This window comes from Sander vitreus, chromosome 11, assembly GCF_031162955.1.
Source record: "Sander vitreus isolate 19-12246 chromosome 11, sanVit1, whole genome shotgun sequence".
NCBI classification, from domain to species: domain Eukaryota; kingdom Metazoa; phylum Chordata; class Actinopteri; order Perciformes; family Percidae; genus Sander; species Sander vitreus.
Window position 1 is genome coordinate 19,733,635 of NC_135865.1, and position 21,868 is coordinate 19,755,502.

A 21,868-nucleotide genomic window follows, 5' to 3' on the forward strand; every position below is an offset into this window, starting at 1 on the left:
TTCTATGTCAATACTTCCAGTAGATCTACATTACACTGTTACTGTTTTCCTTAACAAATAAATCAGAGTTGGCTTAATATTGACTTAAAAACATATTCCTTTTGCAGCTGTCTGCTCGGCTCTTTTATGGGGAGAGGGATACCGTTGTTGTTGGCCCACCAACAAAAGGAAGCCAGAACCTCGGGAACCCTCTGGCAGAGGGCGACCCACCCCTGCCTGAATACCAGCACATTCCCCCTGACTTCATCCAGGTACTTCAGCAGGTACTTAAGTCGTGAAGTAATCTCACACATAACATATCAAACCAATTTATATGCAACCCAGATGAACATCAACATCACCTTTGCCACCACTGATGATGAAATTATGAACTTTGTGACTCATAATTTCATCCTGGTTCAGGTTCCCGGGGTTCTGGCTTCTTTTTGTTGGTGGGCCTCTTTGCCGTTGGTGCCGGCTCTTGATTGTCATCATTTTTGTCCAGGTCCTCATCTACAAGAACCTCCACTGCAGGGCGCACGCACTTCCTTTTGGCAGAGGGGCCATCAATGTCCAGGTTGTGGGTGGGTGGAAGGAAGTCGGGATCTGCCACATGGTTGTCTTCTTCCTCTGAGCTATCATCATCATCGCTGATGGCAGGGTTTACGGGAACAACAACGGTATCCCTCTCCCCATAAAAGAGCCGAGCAGACAGCTGCAAAAGGAATATGTTTTTAAGTCAATATTAAGCCAACTCTGATTTTTAGAAATGCTATGCAAATAACAACAATCTCAAATTTTTAACACAACTATTCAACCAAATAATTTGTGAGTTACATCAACTTACCATGTTTAGTTATGATGTTAAATGTATTTCTTGTATGACAGTCAAGCCAGTATCAGTAGCCTACCCCAAGACAGAGATGTCTCCAAATAAATGTTCCTTGCAGTTTGTGTTTTTCTCATATTTTTTTAAATTCACGCTCGGTAATTTTTTTTTACCCTAGACGAGCAAGTGCTCATATGTGGTAACTTCATTGACCTTGATTTGTAATGCAAAGATGAAAAATATTTTTTTTTTAAATGTCCTGTACCATCCCCCATTAGCTTTCTGAGGTTACAATTTCCAAAGATTTCAATGAGTGCCCTATAAAGGGTTAACACACAGTTTTCCTGATTTATCTAAAGTGGTTTATAAGTTACAGACCGCAGAGGTAATTGGTAGGCTATAGTGTGACCATTTCAAAATGTACTGTAAAAAATGAAAACATATATCCCATTTCTTGACTTATATTATGCGACAATCTTTAACCAGTTTACCTCTAAAATTCAGCACCGATCACGTTAAAAGTGAATTCTGCAGCATCATTAGACCTTTAGTCTGATTCTGTTCTCAGCATGAAAGCCCATTTCCACTAAGAAGGAAAAAAATCAATAAAGACTTAATGTTGTAATGACGAAATATATTATCCCATAATAGTAGAGTTTCCCATAAGAGCTATCATGTCAAACTTTTAACTTAGTATATCATTCTGACTACAAACTGTGGAATTTGCCTTGGTGAAAGGTGCGTACATAAACAAACAAACAAACATGTTTATTGATATATAATAAACAATAAATACAGAAAAACAATTATCTACATACAAAGTAACTGTTCCATAAGAAAAATGCTGAATGGCCTTTTAAGGCTGTGGCTATGACCCAGAACACAGAGGATCACGACACGGACACAGAGAGGAAGTTTAAAGTGTCTTTTAATGAATGATCACAAAAAAGGCAACGCAGACAGGGACAGCTTGCAGCGCTGGTGGTGGGGACAGGATAGCAGCGGGCGAAGCAGAGTGTAGTGTGTCCAAAACGCTCACAGGGATCCCGGCAGAGAGGCGAGGAGCTGGTAGAACAGCGGCAAACGGCAAACAGGTGTAGTAGTGTCGGTCTGAATCAAGAGAGGAGGAACAGATCAGTACGGAGCACGAGGAACAAAAAGAAAGGCCAAAAAAAACCTTACAGGAGTTACAACGTAGTACAACAACTGAGAGCCAAGTTACCACTATGGTAATCGTAACGAATCTGACGCCGAATGCACGTTCCAACCGGGCTAAATACTGCAGCCGTGATTACGAGGATCTGCAACAGCTGAGCAGATGTGATGAAGAATCGCCAGCAGCAGTGCAGGTAGGTAGATCGTCCGGCCACGCCCCTTGACCTACATTGCGCCGCAAAAAAACAGACACAGAGAGGGAAAAGGAGAGAGAGAAAACAGACATAAACACCCCAAGGACAGCTGTCCCACGACATGGCCATTGTTAGTTTTTATTTTATCATTCCAATTTTTCAATAATAACATTCATTTAAAAAAAAAAAAAAATGCAGTGGATGTATCTCTTGGTTTAGAAATAATTTTGAAAGTCTGAATAGTAACTTGGTAATTTTTCATTTTCACTTAGTGTTTTTTTTGTTTTGTTTTTTTATCATTTCCTACCTTTCCACAGTCATTTAGAATTATGTCATCATTTTAACTCAGTATCTCAAAATTGTGATTTAGTATCTCTATAATTGTGATTTAGTGAAAGTACTGCTATGGTGGGGGGCTGAATCTCCTATTTCATTTTATAAAAAAGCAAGTCCCATTTTCTTTGGGCCCTCCCTTTGACTTAGAATAAAAACTGTAATACCCTCCTACAAAATCTCAAAATGATATTTATATGCCAAACAACAATGTAGAAAATACAAAAACTGCTAAAGCCAAAATAATTGAGACTTACAGTGAGTATTTATTATATTTATCATACCTATCTTATGTTTCCATTAGTATTCAATATTCAGGCGCTGTTATTTTGCGCAATGTACAAATACCCACGCCTTCTCCATCCACGTACAGTCCTCCACCCACCTACAGCCATGGACGTATTAAACTTGTGAGGTTATTTCTGGTGGTACCATAGACTGGACGGTACAATCGCCCCCAGGCCGACAGCGCCCCCCAGTGGAGAGAGGAGAAGCTGCGTGCAGCGGAGGTATTACGTCTCGATGTGTCAGAGGGAGTCAGGGCGAGTCTTGACTGCAGACATCGTCGAGTAGCAACCAGGATGCGCATCTATAGGAAAGGAAACCTTCGTATTTCTCTAAACGGTATGATATATTTATCATTGCTTGTGTTTCTCATTTGACATCTGATCATTTAACGGTTCATAGAGGGCGTTTGTTCACACAAATAGATGCTGCCGTAAAGAGAGAACAGCTCCTCCCAGCAGAATCAGAATAAAATATGTTAACAGCCATAGCAAGATCTGAAATGTCGATTCATCTGTTTTTATTCTTCAACATGGCGTGTTTTTAATTGTGCTGAACGTCCTGCAGCACCATGCAGAAGCCTCACTGATATCATGACGCAATAGTTGTTATTGTCCCAGTGTCAGTGAATGATATGTGTATCCACACTTGACGTATAATGACAATATTATTGGCCAATGCTGCCATAAATAGATTTCAATTGGACAGCCATGGCCTCTTGCGTGTTCATTTCCACGCACCCAGGCTGGTAAACAGACAGGATGATTCCCACAGGTTTACAGAAGGCCAGGATAGCGTTGATGTAGGATTATGGAGAATAATATTACATATTAGTTTTTTTATACTTGCTACATCTAAACCCAGATGTGTTGCTCATGAAACAGTGTCACGCATATTACAGTACTAGGTCCCCAGATGCTCCCAACAGAGCAGAACGGATTAGACTTCATCTGTTTAATCATTGTTTTCACTATTTTCATAACAGAAAGGGAACCAAATTACTCTTTCTGTGGCTCACCTCTAACTGTCTCCTCTGTTTCTGTCTGTCTCTTGCATCTGTGTCTGCTGGCGTGCCTGTTTTTGATGGAGATTTTTGAACCTAAATGAGCCTATGAATGAACCTAAAGATACACATACAGAATTAACTGTGTGTGTGATCCTGTAGCATCATAAACAAGAGTTCATCACCATCATCATTATCACCATCATCATCATCATCATCTTCATCAATGGTTTCTTTCTCATGCTCAGCTGTCTGGGTAACAAGAGCTTCTTTATGCGTGACGTTACTTCCTCTTCACGTTTGTGTGTGTGTATGGGGGGGTGAGTGTGTGTGTGTGTGTGTGTGTGTGTGTGTGTGTGTGTGTGTGTGTGTGTATACGTGCGTGCGTGCGGTTGCGCTGCTCCTCTTTGATCAATCGGATCCAAAAAACAATTTATAGACATGTGGATAGAGTCAGCCTTCCATGTGTCCATGGTTACGCCAGACATTTCTACATCACGTAGACGACTGTGGATCAGACTCAAGGGACAGCAGTTCAGGCACCAGCTCAGCTCTGGACTGAAGCAGGACCAATACATTGAAATTGAGAGGGACACCGGGGTTACAGGGGGGACACAGGAAAGGGAGATGGCTGGAGCACAAAAAAGACGAGGGAAGGGATGATGTCAGAGTAGAAGAAGGGGAATATTTGAGAGAGATTTAGGGGATAAGGAGGAGGTGAGTTAAGGAAGAGGACATCTGTAAAGAGAAACACTGCAGTGCAGCCGGTGCTGACAGCATCTGCAGGGGGGGCCAGCTGTATGCCGACAGCCTCACTAACTGGCTCATTCTTGTCTCTGTGCCGCCCAAGATGACTGTCTACTACCACGAGTACCACCTGAATCTTCCCTATCCTCTTTACTTCTACCACTTCATTAGCTTTCTTGCTGCATGTACAGTATACCATCTTTTCTTCTTCTTCCCTTAAAGCTGGAAAATCAAAATATGTCTCGCACTGACCTGTTTTGAGGTCAGAGGTCAGCAGCTGTGGCACTTCATCAGTGTGGATGCCTGCTGTTAATGGGTTTGAATCCACTAGCCACTGTCAATAAGTGCTGAATTGTCAGTCATTTTTTAAGCAAGAATACTGACATTCTCTGGTTCCAGCTTCTCAAAAAATTAACACTTGCTGCTCTTCATCTTATTATATCACTGTAATTTAAATATCTTTGAGTTTTTGGACTGTTGGTAGGATAAATGTTTGAAGACGATAAACGTCTTCAAATGTTTTGTCCAACCAACGGTCCAAAATCCAAAGATATTCAGTTCATAATTATATGAAACAAAGAAAAACAACAAATCTTCACAGTTGAGAAGCTGGAACCAGAGAAGGTTTGCCATTTTTGCATTAAACAGTCACCAAAATTGTTGTTAATCAGTTTTCCATCCACTGATCAATCAGTTAAATGATGTTTCAGCACCACTCGCAAGCGTTTTGTCTCCTTTCAAGCAGACTGCATGTGGCTGACAGACAGATGTGATGATGATGATGATCCGTGGCTACCCATGGCTTTCCATTAGATCTGCTGTGGGTTTCCTAGAGAGCTTCCCACGGTGCCCCAGGCAGTGGAGATTACAGCATTTTAAAAGACAGCTCCCATTGATATAAACTCCCACACAGCCTAATGAGGCAGAGCTTCCACGCTGCAATTGTCATCTGTTTTAGTCTCACATGAAGGTGCCAAAACAGAGATTAAACTGGCAGAGAGCATCATGCTCAAACTCTGCATTGAGTGTGTGTGACTATGCAGATGACTTGTGTGTGTGTGTGTGTGTGTGTGTGTGTGTGTGTGTGTGTGTGTGTGTGTGTGTGTGTGTGTGTGTGTGTGTGTGTCACTAGGGGATTTCATTTGTGCGAGGTGTGTGACGTCAAAACAGATTCACGTGTAAAAATAGACCACCGATGGTTAAAGTCTTTACACATGAATGCACAGTGGCACACACACATTTGTTCTACTTTCACTGTAGTGTCAAATAAACAGAAACACACACAAGTCAGACAAACACTCAGTACCGGATATGCCCAGGCCTACCAGGTCTGTGCGTATTAGGGCTGAGAAGGAGAGAAATGTATTCTAGCTGATCACTCTGAGCAAAGGCAAGTGGGTATTTGTGTGGCCGCACACACACACACACACACAAGCACTAAAGAGGAAATGATAACTGAGTCTGAAATGCCACCGGAAATGTAAATATTTACCTCTTAGGCCAATTTGAAGCAACTTTGACCCTTAGGTTAGTCATCAGACCACTTGCTGCACTCTTTTTCTTTTCTTGTAACCTTTCCATTTTTCTGTTTTCTATCTTTCCTCTTCGTCTGTCTCACTTCTTCTGTGGTTCATATTTGTGAACTTAACAGCTGCACCGTGTGCCACACTTGGCACTGCCTCAGATTCCTGTTCTCTCACTGTTGCAAATACATTTGGCAGGTGCAGTGTTATTTCATGAGCAGCCCTTTATGCTTTGGCTTTTGTATTGTCATCCAAAATTAGTATCGGACGTAAACAAAGTGTGTCTCACTTTCAGTATGAGTTGCATCCCCAAGCACTTACTGGATGTGGTGGAATAATAATAGTTATGTAAGGCCCAAGTGTGTGTGGTTAAAGGAGAATGTCGGTCAATTTCAACACGTAGCTCTGTTGTTTGGAAATGTGGAGTGCTGTCAGTAGCAAAAAAAACGAAAACAATCAGTGCTGCCTACACCGTGTTATTCCCCTGCTAGCGTTAGCACCTAACAGGCTTAAACAGGGCAAATTTTAAACATGTTTTAAGCCTCTAAACATGCTCGAAATGTCATTACAAGTGCCTACCCATGTGCAGTGATTCCTTCCGAGGGAACACAGTGAATCTGACTGCAATAGATGTGACAGAAAGGCATAAAAGTTGTGTTAATCCAGCCAGTGCACATACCTCTGTTTATTTCCTGTTTTCCGGTCAAGTCCACACTAGTCGATTGTCGAACTCATACAATCCAATATTCCAGTCAAATTTGCTGTGTTCCCTCGGAAGGAATCACTGCACATGGGTAGGCACTTGTAATAACATTTCGAGCATGTTTAGAGGCTAAAAACACATTTAAAACTTGCCCTGTTTAAGCCTGTTGGGTGCTAACGCTAGCAGGGGGATAACACGGTGTAGGCAGCACCGATTGTTTTAGTTTTTCTTGCTACTGAGAGCACTCCACATTTCCAAACAACAGAGCTATGTGTTGAAATCGACCCGAAGTCTCCTTTAAAGTGAGGAGGTTGTAATAAACAAGGCATTGTTTTATAATATGAAAAAGTGATTTTATTGAATTCTCATCTATGTTAGATGTTAGATTTGAACTAGTCTCGTCTCGCTTTGCCAGACCCTCCTCCAAAGCGTGCTGAAGGAGGGTCTGGCTACTCCACATAGCATTCGGGGATGGGAGGAAAACATGCTCTGCTTTAATGGCATTTCTTTAAACCAATCAGAATCGTCATGGGCGGTGCTAAACTCCGCACAGAGCCGCTGCAAAATAGTCGTGCGAGAGAAAACTCAGATTGGACAGATAGTCTAGCTAGCTGTTTCAATTTACCCTGCAGAGATCTGAGGAGCAGTTAACCATAGTCCTCATAAATCCACCAAATTTAAAATTCTAACACAAAGAAAGCGGAAGGAAATGGCGCAACCCGGGAGTGGAACGCAAAGGATATAGACTCGATATAAAGAGATGTGGAGCATTTTTTGTCAGATTGTCTAACATCATCTCAGTTTGTTTGGGAGCAGTATATCTTGTTAACTGTGGGTCAAATTACAATCAAGTTTTGTATTTATATTCAAGATTTAAAGAACAGGTGTGTCAAAAATGTATTCCCCTCAGAAGATTAATCATTTTAATGACTTCTTGGTAAAACCTTTGTATCCTTTAGTGGCTGCTAGAGGTGCTTTTCTTTTGATTATTGGCACGGTTTAGACACAAGGGACCTCATACAAAAAATCTTCATATACAGGAACAAGGCAATAAAATGCTGAACTATAACATTAAATAGTTAAAAAGCTGTCTGAGAACATTTCCACAGTGTCCCAGAAGCTACTGGTAAATAACTGATGGTTCTTAGTTTGTCTGAAAGAAGAAAAAATACCAGAAAAGCACAAATAGCATCAGGAGATAGAAGTTGAATATTCATTCTGCTGCAGCTCTGTGTTTCATTTCCTACAGCTGTGTGAAAAGTCACACTTTTCCCCCACTGAATTTGTTTCCACTGCCTATATTAACACATTATCAGAAGGAAACTGCTCAACTCTCAAACGCTGCTCATCCCAGAATGAAGCATCATGCCAAAACAGACAGCCACCTTAAATTAGTTTAACCTTGTTGAAGACTGTTATGCGATGCTAAGCATGCATGCAGTCAGTAGCCACCAGCATGGCTAATCACAAGCAGTTCTCTAATTCTGTCTAATGTCTCTGAGCTCAGCTGCCATCTCAATGAAAGGATGGCATCATTATCAAAGAGTTGAAGATGTCCAGTTTGTCTCAGATGATCACTTTGTTGTTTTCGTCTGTCTTTCTTTCAGATTTATCACTGAAAAACGTGTGACCTCTCAGGTCAACACACAAGGGAACCCACAAGTTCATATCTCAAAAAACCGACGTGACAGACGGAGTTTTGAGTTTGAGTCTGCTCAACATTGTTCTGCTCTTCAGTCCTTTTATTCTAAAATCCATCCTCTGCCCCGACGTAAACCCACCATGTCCGGGAAGGAGCGCAGCCCCCGCCATCGGCCGTGGTCGGTCTACCGGGCCAACACGTTTGATCTCTCAGCTGAGATGATGGGGCTGGCTCTCTCGGGTAACTAAGTAACTGCTCCCATGGTAACCTGTTTACTTCATTGGTGATGAAATAGCAGGGGTTTAAAAAAGAGCGTTGTCTCTTTTCTCTCTGTCCTACAGGCAACAGTCAGGATCCAGACGAGCCTGTTCTGGAGTTTAGTGTTGGTAAGTTCAAGAAGAAGCCATGGATACACTGCTGTACACTGCATGCGGATCAGACTGTGTCCTCTACCTAGAATTTAAATATACACCGTATATTGAAAGAGTCCGCTTCATTTACACCAAGTTGAGCATTAACAAATCATGACCTGACCAAAAACAACATTGAATTGACCCTTGTACCTACACTGACTACACAGGCAAGTATTGTCTGTGTATCCAAAGCCTGATACAGCTTATTCTTCTCCATTGTTGAACACACAAAAACACATTAATGAGCCACACTGTTGCACTGGCTGGCATGGGCATGGTAGTTTATTTTGAGTCAATCCCACACACACCTGCTGCAGTTAAAACTCAATATTGCACCAAATGTGTATTGGTCAACAGTAATAATAATAAATAGTCCCCGTCAAATGCACTTTTTTACTTCTGTTTGAGTTGTTTGCTGAAAACTACATTGCCCAGCTATTTTAGGAGATTACTGAGCTTTCTTTTTTCTTTTAGATGTATCTGTATTTGTGACCTGTTTATATAGAAGTTAAGGTGGAAAGTATTGAGAGACAGCCTAATGCATTGTTGGGTTTGGTCTTTTCCTTGGATTTGTTGACGATTAGTAAATAAAGTGCTAGAAAATAAAGCCGTATTCTTTAAAGCTGCACTAATCAATATTTTTATATGTACAAATGACTATGTCTAATGTGAAGGCAGCCACTGGTAGTGACATACTCAAAGAATTATCGCCCAGCTCTGCACTTCCCCTTCAGATTTTTATCATCTTTTAGTTTATTGTTTAGTTTATTTATTGTTGGTTTTACAGCCCAACTTTACTGTTTTAGTTCACTGTTGTTTGTTTTTTTCAGACACAGCAGGATTTTTTCAGTGAAAGGCTCTGATAAACGCACTGAATGCTACCTCCCCAGCACCAAAACAGACAAAGTTTACTACTATCTGGTGAAGTGGAGCAATTAGAAGCTAAAGAGCAATATTTTCCCCTCAAACCTAAGGGACAACCTAAATATTGGATTTACATTCACCTAGAAACACAACTCCAAATGAATGATAATATTGCTAACATGATCACCATGTTAATTTTAGGTGATAATATATCAATGTTTACATTTTGTTCAGCTGCCTATAATTAAAGATCATTCGATGCTGCTTTAAAGGATCATGTGTCTCGTCACTGATTGGCTCAAGAGCTGACTCTATCTTTTGTGTGGACTTGTTTTACTTTTTATCCTTTGTTCAATCTGAAAGCAACACTGTAAACAACTGCTGTTCATCAAGTACTAACAACTCACAAATACTCTAGTACATTCCTCCCATGGCCCATGGATTAGTGACCATCCCACCATTAAATTCCACAGTTTGTAATCTCTTTCTGTGTTTATATGTCGGTGCAGCCTGCAGCGAGCTGGTCACTCCCTCTCTGGACCGTAAGCCAACCAGCTTCGTTGCCATCAGCTGCACCACTCCGCCCCAGGCCTTCTGGACCAAACACGCTCAAACTGAAATCATAGAGGTACACCACTGTTTGCGTTCCCTGGCTTCCTGTCTGCTGTTGGAGAAATCAGAACCATTTCACCTCTTTCTCTTTCTGTCTCTCTCTGTCTTCAGGGCACCAGTAACCCCATCTTCCTGAGTAGTGTGGCGTTCTTTCAGGACTCTCTGATCACTCAGCAGACTCAGGTCAAGCTTTCTGTCTACGATGTAAAGGACCGCACACAGGGCACGGTAAGCCCCAATACAAGAATCATTTATTGCAAAAGCACATTTATCACCTAATTCCTTGTTGTTGTGTGTGCTTTTATGTGACAGATGTACATGCTTGGTTCGTCCATGTTTTCTGTGAAAGAGCTGCTGCAGGACAAACACCACAGACTGCACCTGACTCTCAGGTAACATACAACACACTGTGCCTTTTTCCCTCTATCAGTGACACAATGATAGCCACTGCTTGCTGGATTTGGGTTCAGGGATATTTAGTTTACTCAATGTCCGTGTGGTTCAGGTCAGCGGAGAACGAGCGCGTGGGGAACATCACCGTCATCGCCTGGCAGATAGAGGAGAAGCGCGAGCAGAGAGCTCCTGTTGCAAGATTACAGAGAGGAGACACTGTGAATGGAAGGGTGAGTTACTCTGAAAAGAGTCAGGACTGAAATATCTTTTTTTCTCATGAAAGTATTAGTAACTGAAATGATCATTCAATTAATGGATTATTTTAATAACGATTCATCATTCAAGTCCTTTTTCTAGCGAATACTAAATATTCCGTTGTTTCAGCTTCTCAATTGTGAGGATTTTTCACTTTTTGTCATCTTATGTGATAAGTGTCTCATATTATTGTAATATTGTCTCAAATATCTTTGGGTTTTTGACTGTTGGTCAGACAAAACAAGCAATTTGATGACATCACCTTGGTCCTTGGGCTTTTGAAAAACTGTGATGGGCATGTTTCACAGTTTTCTGACTGTTTTTAGGCCAAACAATTATCAAGAATCAATACAATAATGGGCTAAATAATTGATAATAAACATAATAGTGTCAGCCCTAGAAAACATATTTAACCTCATATTGTTTTGCCTGGCTAAGTATCTCTGCCCTCAGCCTATTTCTGGTTATATTGTTTAAACAACAGGTCACAGATCAATAAATGAGGAAAGAAAGACACATGAAGGGTTTCTTTTCTATGTGTGTGTGTGTGTGTGTGTGTGTGTGTGTCAGATGGTTCTCCCTGTTGATGAAAGCTTGACTGAATCCATGGGCATTAAATCCAAGTCTTCATCTCTGTGTAAAGACCCACTGCTAAGGGCTGGTGAGTGTGTCTATATGAAGTAAATATCAACCTCCTGTATGACTATGTGAGAGTTTAGTAACAGGTGAAATCATGGTGATGGTCATGGTGATTCACGGCTGTGATTGTATGTTTGGGTCTGCTTCAGTGTTTGGGGGCGTGATGTCGCGAATGTACCGGTTCCCCACCACGGACGGCAACCACCTTCGGGTCCTGGAGCAGATGGCGGAGAGTGCTCTCTCCCTGCATATTCCTCGACAGTTTGTCAAGCTGCTGCTGGAGGAAGACGCTGTTAGGTAACGTCTGAAAATTGTCTTGATATTATTAACCAGGAGCTTCAACATCTGGGCAGAGGAACAGCAGGGTGTTGTAGTGCAGGTACTCTTCGTTTAAAGCAAAGCAATGTCTACTTGCTACTCGTTGTCAGGGCTGCAGGACTGGAGTCAGAAACTCAGCCTTGAGTCCAATCTCGAGACAATTTCCAACTTGTCTCAGTGTCTTGGTTGTTTTGACTTTGATTGGTTCGGCCTCGGCCAGCAGTCTCACCTTTAACAGTCTTTGGTCTTTTTTTGTACTTTTCTTTTTCATCTTCCTTTTCTTTTATTCAATATCTCATGCAGTGCTCTGTACTTTAACTTAGAAAACTTAACAGTTTTCCATGATGTGTCTTGTAAAAAAAAAAACTTTAATGTGCGAAAAGAAATTATTCTTTCCTTCTGTAACATTTTGCAAGAATATTTAATATAATTGTGTCTCCTTGGAAGACATTAAACTGAAGAGTGTGTGATATATCATGAGCTTTATTTTCTTTATGTACTCTATTATCTTGTCATCATCATACGATAATAGAAACATTATCATACGACTCCCTCTGTTGCCATTTCTACTAATGGTTGCTTGTAATGTGGGTGATTTGAGAAGTTGGACCTGCTCAGCTGCAGGTTAACTGAAAAAGCTGCACTAACTTCAAGCTGTGAGATCATCAGTGCATCAGCTGGATGTGTTGATCGTAAATGCATGTGTGTGATGTGCAGGGTGTGTGAGCTGGAGGAACTGGGCGAGCTGTCTGCATGTTGGGAGAACCTCAGGAGGCAGATCATCACGCAGTATCAGACCATCATCCTCACCTATCAGGAGACCATAAGTGACCTGCATGAATACAAAGGTTAGAACCACATGCTATTGATTACATATCATTTTTAAGGGGAACTCCACCAATTTTAGATATCAAAGTCACAGGGAGTACTACTATACCAGACAGGAAGGCTCTAACAAAAACATGTTTTTGGGAAGTGTAGAATCCAGTGTTTTTGGCACTTGACCCCTATTAGGGACTGAAACTTGGGTTCTCATCCTTTATTGAATTTGACCCTTGAATCCCACAGTTTCATGAAAGTGCAATACTAAATTGTTGAGTGCTCCTTCAAGTAAAACTAAATAAATGTCGCAAAATTGCACAAACTAAGCAGTGCAACATCTTATAAACATATATTTATGTAAATAAATATCACATTATCTACACACTATTATATACAGATACGAAGAACCTCTTTCCTCCTTTCTGCACCCTCCCAGGTCCTTCATTTAAGTCTAGTACTTTGAAAGCTGAGAGGAAGTTGGAGTTTATTCCTACTAACCTGCACATCCAGAGGATGAGAGTACAGGGAGTGTCTGGCTATGGTAGGTATTTGCACTGCATGCCTATGTCTGTCCAAGGTTTAAATGATGTTGTTTGTTCAGTATCTTATTGCATCCTCTTTATAACTATCCTCTGATCAGACCGGACATACGATGTTGTGACTATTGGTGCTCCTGCAGCACATCATCAAGGCTTTAAAGGCTGCGGCCTCCGAAAACTGCTGCACAAGCTTGAAGAAGCCAGGAAACAGTGAGTAGAGCCAAACAGAAAATAGTTTCATGGTATTGTTTGATTTTATGAGTGATTCATTCTTAATAATTCATCTTTTTTTGTGATTGGTTTTGCCTTACTCACTCAGCACTTTTGAGGAGGAAAGGTGAGATTACGTGTAGTGTATTTACGTATCAGTGTATTGTACAAACGTAAGTTTCTTGTGTGTTTTTTGTCATTGCTGTGTTCCACAATTTATCTTCTTTATCACCCAAAGTTCTGCTGGCTCTGGCTCTAAAGGAATGGCATACCAGCCTCAGGACGTGGTGAAAGCGAAAGAGCTGATTGGTCAAATAAACACTCTGAAGACACAAGTGTGTTACTACACTGAACGTCTGTCTCGAGCTGCCAAGGAACGCTCACCCAACGCTTTGGAGAGAACACTGTCCATCCTATCAGAGAAAGTAAGAGAGCACTGATATATTATATATATAGCATTGCAGTTTCTTCTCTGTTGGATCTCATGTTTTCACTATCCCTCTGCTTCTGGCTTCCACTGATTCTCTCTTGACATCTTATCTCAACTCTTGTCTGAATAGAAATTCTTGCAAGCAAAAAATAGCTTCTTAATTTTGGCAATCGAGTGCAGTAAAAAAAGGAATAATACAATACTGTACAACAGATAAAACAATATGTGTTCTCAGTCTTCGACTCAACTAAGACTGCAGCATCGTCAGCAATCCTCTGAGTCACAGAAACACTGACACCAAGATAAATAAATTCCTTTAAATTAATTAATTGTTTATTTGGTCCCATTGATTACGTTTTAATTAGACCTATGTCTGTTGCTGTCACCTTTGTTGAGCAGTGAAATTTACAGTTGCATTGCATCTCAAACATAACATGATACCATAACATGGACAAGATAATATGTTGTTTCATACAAAAAAAATCACCCACTGCTAACAGAAAGTTAAAAATGTATTCTGCATTTTGTCCTTGATTTTTAATTTCAGGGTTTATAAACTTTAAAAAGCATTTTTTGTCTCAAGTCACAGTTTATTTAATGCCCACACTATAACCACTTTACCAGCCTCTCTGTGTCCTCTCCCTGTCCTCTTGCAGACTCGTCAGTTAGTGACCGCGTGCGACTCCAAGCTGCTGTCCTCAGCCATCCTCGCCCTGGCAGCCGCCCGCCCAGAGTCCACTCAGCACAGCACCCCGTCCCCGTCCTCCTCCTCCCTTTCACCCTCCTCTTGTTCCCCATCTCGTTCCCCATCCCGCTCCCCCTCCCGCCACCCAACCTCCCCGTCTCGTGCTGCCACCTCGCCCTCTCGCCATACAGCTCCTCCAGAGGGCAGCGAAGGGAGTAAAAACAAGCGCTCCTCCCTTCAGGGAGATTTACAGGAGGAGGAGTGGGTAAGAGAAAGTCTGTCGGCCTCTTTCATGCTTTCGTGTGTTTTTTTAATGTTCATTTATAATGTGTTTGTGTGCAGGGTAAGGTTTGGCTAAATGTTGATAAGAGCCTGGAGTGTGTGATCCAGAGGGTGGACAGGCTGCTCCAGCAAGACAAACTCCAGAGTGACAGTAGCTCTGAGGATGTCTTCCTGCTCGCCAACGAGGAGCCGGGTAACACTAAGAAAGGTACACACACACACACACACACACACACACACACACACACACACACACACACACAATCATGCATTGCTAAGCTGATTGAACTCACTTCATCATGTCATCCTCTACTATCATCACCATCCTTGCATTCACCACAAAACAATCATCATCATCAATCTCCCACAAGACTCCTGCATGCCTTTCACATTGCGTTGATCACATTTGTAGGTTCATTTTTGTAATCATGTTAAGTGCTTCAGTGTTGCTGCATGTTTAAAATCTGAGTTACATGTAGAAGTGGAATTCTGTCCGTATCTTAACATCCTTTACTTTCTCTCACTCGTAGATTGCAGCCCAGATGTAGGAAAGAAGTCCCCAGGTGAGAGTGTTATATCAGGGACCCCTTAGCTGAAAAAGAGACCGAGTAGGGACCCCCTACAGCATATATTGTATACAATTGAGTTGCATATTAAACTTGGCCCAATGAATGAAAATAAATGGATATTATTTATACATCATGTTTTGACGTTAAACATACATGTGGAAGGCACAGTGAATCTTTAAGCTTAACTGTACGGCTACCATAGTGGCTAACTTATATAATAAGCTAAATTTATCTTTGCTATTGATATATTGGATTCAAATTAATGTATATTTTCAGACATATTAATTTTCGAAAAAAGAAACTTAACAAAACATATTTTTTAAATAATTTAGCGGCCCCCCCTGCACTAACTCTGAGGACCCCCTAGGGGTCACGGACCCCCTGTTGAAAATCTCTGCGCTAGAAAGTAGAGTACATCCAAATAGACACTACAATATAAACAGCTACATGTATATCTGCAATTCAATTGTTTGAAATGTAAAAATACAGCATTATGTCGTGTTAGTTATGTGTAAAATAGAATTGTTTACAATACAGAAACATTTTTAAGAATAGGACCAACTGTATTAAAATATGGCGTAATGGAATTTAATCAACTATTTTTCTGAAAATATTTCAAACCAGAATTTAAAATATTTTGTTCATTTTCAAGATATCCGCAAAATTTCATAACAATAAATGTGAGAATTTAAGATTTAAAGAAGAATAAGAATTACATTTAAAAACCATAATTATGAAATAAAGTTCCTCAGCCTTGGGGTCAGACATTTACCTGCGGATGCTTGATATGCAGATCAGGTCACAGGAAATTTCTAAGAATAATATATTTAATATATTTTTCTTATATTAATTCAACATTAAAAAAAATTGTGCGTAATTTTCATATGATCCACCTGGCAATCCCTCCATTCTCATTCTCATTCAGTAAGTGCTGTGTGCCATGTCTGCAGGTGAGTGGAGCGACGCTCTGTACCCTCTCCTCACCACGCTGACGGATTGTGCGTCTCTGATGAGCGACAAAGCCAAGAAGGCCATGGTGTTTCTGCTGATGCAGGACAACGCCCCCACCATCGCCATGAGCCTCACCCTGCAGTACCGCCGTGACGTCGTCTTCTGTCAGACGGTCTGTCAACTTCTACCTTCCCCTTCTAGCTCTTCTGTCTTTCATACATATGAAGTTTTGGAGAATTACTTGTCATTAGAAAGTGTGCATAATGTTCATAAAAAAACATGCTCCTTTCATCGCTGTATTGATATGAGTTGTGCTTCTTTCAGCTGACGCCGCTGATCTGCGGCTTCATTATCAAACTGAGGAACTCTCTCTGTGACTCAGGCTTCCTCAGGCAGCTACACACCATTGGCTTACTGGTGCAGTATGAGAGCCTGCTCAGCACCTATGGTAACCTGAGGATGAGTGTGTGTGTGTGTGTGTGTGTGTGTGTGTGTGTGTGTGTGTGTGTGTGTGTGTGTGTGTGTGTGTGTGTGTGTGTGTGTGTGTGTGTAAACAAAGAAATGTTTCATCACACAGAAAATAGAAAACACTAAGAGAGTTAACACCTCCCCAAAGGCTGTAAAACTTTGCAGAAATTGCTGTTCTATGAGAGGTCTCATATTAACCAATCATGCTAATTGGTTAATAGAAGCTGTGGTTTAGCCTAAATCCATACATACATAAAATGCCATCACAATTGAATCAACATAAGCGGGATTGCTCAGAGTAAATGTGCTGGCTAAATCGGATTTTAATTGCATGATCCATTTAGAAGTTTAGGCCTTTTTTTTAGATAGGCCATACTTGCCCACAGATTTGGTAACTAATGATGAGGAAAACAGTATAGCTTTAACAAAATCTAATTAAAAACCTTTTTGGGCATACAAATATTTTATTTAGTAAATTTGTTGAAGATTGGGTGAAAGGACGGTTTAAAGAAAGGTGGAAATTGTACCATTTTAGAATTAATGAACCACCTTGTAAAGTGCCTTCCTTAGCACATGGCCTAACTTTTCACCGCATTTTACTGAAATCTGTTCAGCAGTTTTTGACATATCCAAAGACAAACAAGCAAACATACAGGACCAAGATCATAACATCCTTGGCTGAGTTAATGATGTCAGTGTTCTTTGTCTTAATTTTCTCTGATGACTCCTTGTTTCTTAAAGGTGAGGAGCTGGCCATGTTGGAGGATATGAGCGTCGGAGTGATGGACCTGAGAAATGTCACCTTTAAAGTTACCCAGGCAACTTCGGGTTTTGCCCCAGACATGCTGCCGGTGATCACAGGGAACAGGAACGGCTTCAACGTCAGGGTCCCGATGCCCGGGGCGATGTTCGACACGCTGCCACGAGAGATCCAGAACGGGATGCTGCTGCGCGTGCAGCCCGTTCTGTTCAATGTGGGGATCAACGAACAGCAGACGCTGGCTGAGAAGTGAGTCACTGAGATTAAAGGAACAGGAAAGGTTGAGGGCTTGAGGACAGAAAGAAAATGGAGAGGAGAAAGGGCACCCAAGAGGAAAATGGCAGATTTAGTGAACAGGTCAATTTTTTGACATTTTGGTAAGGTTTCCAATAAAATAATTCAAACAGCCATCGGAAACAAACATGCACCTTTTTATCTAAGTGCTTTTACCAAATAAAAAGGGGGAATTGCCATTCTCTCAAAATGACTCTTACATGTTCACAACACACAAACGTCGGGTTGTATACATTTTGAATAATTCAGCATTGTGCAATTATTCAAATGGATTTTGTCTTTTTGAGTTGTTTTTCAGTTTTTTATTAAGTCTTCCATATGAAATCAATATATTTTTAAAAAGATGCTGCTAAGAGATGCTGTTTCAAATATGTCTTCCCCCCAAAAAACTGATTAAGAAACCACAAAATATAAGTAAATGAATAAATAAACTAGTTACCCCATTCATAAGGCTGAAATAGCAATGTTGTGATTCACTATCAAGAAAAACATATTTAATATACAAATATGCACATAATATCTTAAAGGCCATATCACCCAATTTGACAGTATAAATAGGAACATGAATAGAATAAAAAGATAATACAGTGATATATTGTACTTCTGACCTGTTCAGTCATGACATTTGAATATGGTTAAATGGTGATGTTTCTCCTCTTTATTCACCTGGTGCTTCTCAATCTATTAGACATGGAGAACATTAGGAAACGGAAGACTAAAAAGTAGAAAAAGAGGTTTAAATTAAGATTGAATAGATGGAGTGATAAGAGCGAGGTTGCTGGTTGGGACCCCATAAACCACTGTTGAGGTGCCCATGAGCAAGGCACTGAGCCCTAGTTCAGAACTTGGTTGTGAATATGACATTAAAAAGCATCGGTTTTCTGCAACAACCTGCACAGGTTGTAGAAGAAGGAAGAAGCTATACTTTATTAATCCCTCTTAGGGAAATTCAGACATACATAGGCCTAAAATACACACATGCACACACACATGACGTCAGAGTGATGGGTGCCATGGGCAGGCTTCAGGCATCTGGGTTGATGCCTTGCTAAAGGGCACCTTTTTAGTGCCCAGGAGATCCCCAAGCCAAGTCCCTACAGACTGAGCTACTGCCGCGATGAAATATTTTGAAATTACATCACTTATTTGGGGCAGGACAAGTGTGATAGTGCTTCAATATTTTAACTCTAATATCTTACATGTTTTCCAGGTTTGGAGACACATCACTACAAGATGTGATCAACATGGAGAGCATGACTCGCCTCAGCTCGTACTACGACCAATTTAAAGAAGTCCTGCCGGAGGACTGTGAGTTTACATACATACAAAACACTTCTACCAGAAGGAAAAATGTGAATCTTCTTGTTTTCATATTTAACTCACCTCATCATTCCTCCTCTGTTCTCTCCTCAGGCCTGCCTCGCTCCCGCAGTACCACCAGTCTGCCCGAGCTGCTGAAACAGCTTAGCCAGGATGTGAACGCAAAGAAAAGCAAGAATGTGGAGATTTTGTGGCGGGCAGCCGAGGTAGACTTGCTTCTCATGTCTTCTCTATGCAAATTTGAAAGTTCTGTCTTCCTCCTTTAATCTCTTTCTCCAAACCCTTAAGGCATGTCGCCGCCTGAATGGAGTGCGTTTCACCAGCTGTAAGAGCGCCAAGGACCGCACAGCTATGTCCCTGACCCTGGAGCAGTGTCAGATCCTGCAGCAGGAGCACGCCCTCGCCCCACAGGTCTTCTACCAGGCCTTGGACTGTATGCGCAGGTCAGCTGATGATGATGAAAGTCATAAATGTTACAGATGTTATTACCCCTGTACCAAAAGCTTGTTAGAAAAATAAACAATGCATAGCTTCTGTTTCTCCACAGTGAGGGCTGCAGGAGAGAGAACACCATGAAGAATGTGGGATGTCGTAAATACGCCTTTAACTCTCTCCAGCTCAAGGCCTTCCCCAAACAATATCGCCCTCCAGAGGGGACGTACGGAAAAGTCGAGACCTAAGTGGACTCTTCTAACTGGAGGAAAACCCAAAGACTGAAGGGGATAATGATGATAGCACCACACAAACAAAAACACCAAACTGGAACAACAGCCCTTTGTTTTGTGCTTAGTCACTGTTAAGATGTCCAAGTGCCAGTGCTACTGTAGATTGTTTTATAGTGCTTTCCCCTCTCCTCTAGTAATACTGGAATCACACACTTTTCACGGCCACTTCACAGCCAGAAACAATAAAGATGGCTTTCTGTGTTACTTTGTAGCCAGTGTGCAGACAACACTGTTTGCTGCTGTACCACTCGTAGCATCAGGAAGCGTTCAGCTGAGTCATTTGTCCCTAGAAATAGGATGTTCAAATGTCTCAGAGATTAGAAAGATGATGTGGGACACATTTGTCCTTGTCCTTGCTGCTTTTATTTAATTTGACCAGTTTATCAGGTAAAGGATAAGGCTATAGATTCCATGCAAAGCCCAAAACAAACAATGATTTGATCGTACTGACACTGGCTACTGATCCAGCTTATTCCTGTGTGTCATAGAGCTCGATTGTTGTTCAAAAACTATTAAAAAGCACATCAATGAGCCACAATGTTGCACTGGCTTCATTATCCTTCATTATGGTTAACATGAGTAAATCCCACATACACTGTCCTGCTGCAGTAAAACTCACTAGCACCAAATGCACCCCTGTAAATAGTCCCTAGTCTCGCTTTGCCAGACCCTCCTCCAAAGCGCGACGAAGGAGGGTCTGGCTACTCCACATAGCATTGGGAGTAGCCAGACGCTTGCAGCATGGGAGGAAAACGTGCTCTGGTTTAATGGCATTTCTTTAAACCAATCTCAATCGTCATGGGCGGCGCTAAACTCTGCACATAGCCGCTGCAAAATAGCCGTGCGAGAGAAAACTCAGATTGGACAGATAGTCTAGCTAGCTGTTTCAATTTACCCTGCAGAGATCTGAGGAGCAGTTAACCATAGTCCTCATAAATCCACCGAATTTAAAATTCCAACAAAAAGAAAGCGGAAGGAAACAGAAAATACATGCATCCAGTGGAATTTCCTGCGGCACCGGAGCAATCCCGGAAGTAGAACGTCAACGATATAGACTAATAGTCCCTAACAAATGCACTACTTACTCCTGCTTGAATAACATTTGTTAAGCTACAGTGCCCAGTTGTTTTAGGAAATTACCGAGCCCTTTAAACAATTATATTTGTTTGCCTTTTTTAAGGCAAATCAGACGGGGAAAGGAAGTAGAACGTATTAAGAAACACACTAATACATTGTTGGTTTTGGTCTTTAATGGGATAATTGACAGTAAGAAAAACATAGAATAATACCAGCCTTATCCTTTAAAGCTACGCTAGGCAAAATGTTTAAGAAGAATTGACTCTTTTCCAGCCTAAAACATAAAGTGAAGCTGCATTGAGAGCAGATCTCATCTTATTTGTCAAGACAAGCGGTGGCACATTTAAGATAATGGTAACAGCAGCAAGCAAGCACATGTGTGATTGTCTGGAGATTACAAAACGTGACAAGATTTTTTTTAAATGTTTCTTGAAAACATGTTTTTAGGAAAATCACTGTGTATCTTGCTGCCATTTGGAGCTGCCTACATGTGAAGTTGCCTAGTGTAGCCTTGATTAGACCATCAGGTTTGTCAAAGCAGATGTATTTGCCTGTTAATATATTTCTCTGGACCTAAAGTCAAAGCACGTATGTAAGTGCTTTGAGCCTGTTGTCTGTTTCCATTCCACTGTCTCTCCTTCTTCTTGTCTTCTTCAACCACATCGATATTTAACAACATATCACTCTCTACAACAAGCACAGATGTTAAAGACATACATTTCTGACACCACTATCTGGCATTTTAATTACAATTATGTGATTTCTGAGGTCCCTCTGATGCTACACTGGAAGCACTGGTTCACAAATTGTGGGCTTCAGTGGTGCAACATATTATTCTATAAACATATC

General features: G+C 41.1%; 1 protein-coding gene across 1 annotated transcript; it reads left to right on the plus strand.

The window, feature by feature from the left end:
* The first annotated feature begins 3,000 nt into the window (after positions 1-3,000).
* Positions 3,001-21,409, plus strand: inpp4aa (inositol polyphosphate-4-phosphatase type I Aa). The gene is made up of 23 exons (XM_078262191.1): positions 3,001-3,114; positions 8,359-8,633; positions 8,735-8,779; positions 10,180-10,298; positions 10,394-10,510; positions 10,595-10,674; positions 10,788-10,905; positions 11,501-11,591; positions 11,719-11,866; positions 12,605-12,735; positions 13,146-13,250; positions 13,350-13,458; positions 13,697-13,883; positions 14,545-14,838; positions 14,916-15,063; positions 15,386-15,418; positions 16,375-16,547; positions 16,700-16,823; positions 17,585-17,852; positions 19,108-19,205; positions 19,311-19,423; positions 19,506-19,660; positions 19,765-21,409. The coding sequence occupies exons 2-23, from the start codon at positions 8,534-8,536 to the stop codon at positions 19,895-19,897; spliced, it is 2,889 nt and encodes a 962-aa protein (XP_078118317.1). The 5' UTR covers positions 3,001-3,114; positions 8,359-8,533; the 3' UTR covers positions 19,898-21,409.
* The last annotated feature ends 459 nt before the right edge of the window (positions 21,410-21,868 follow it).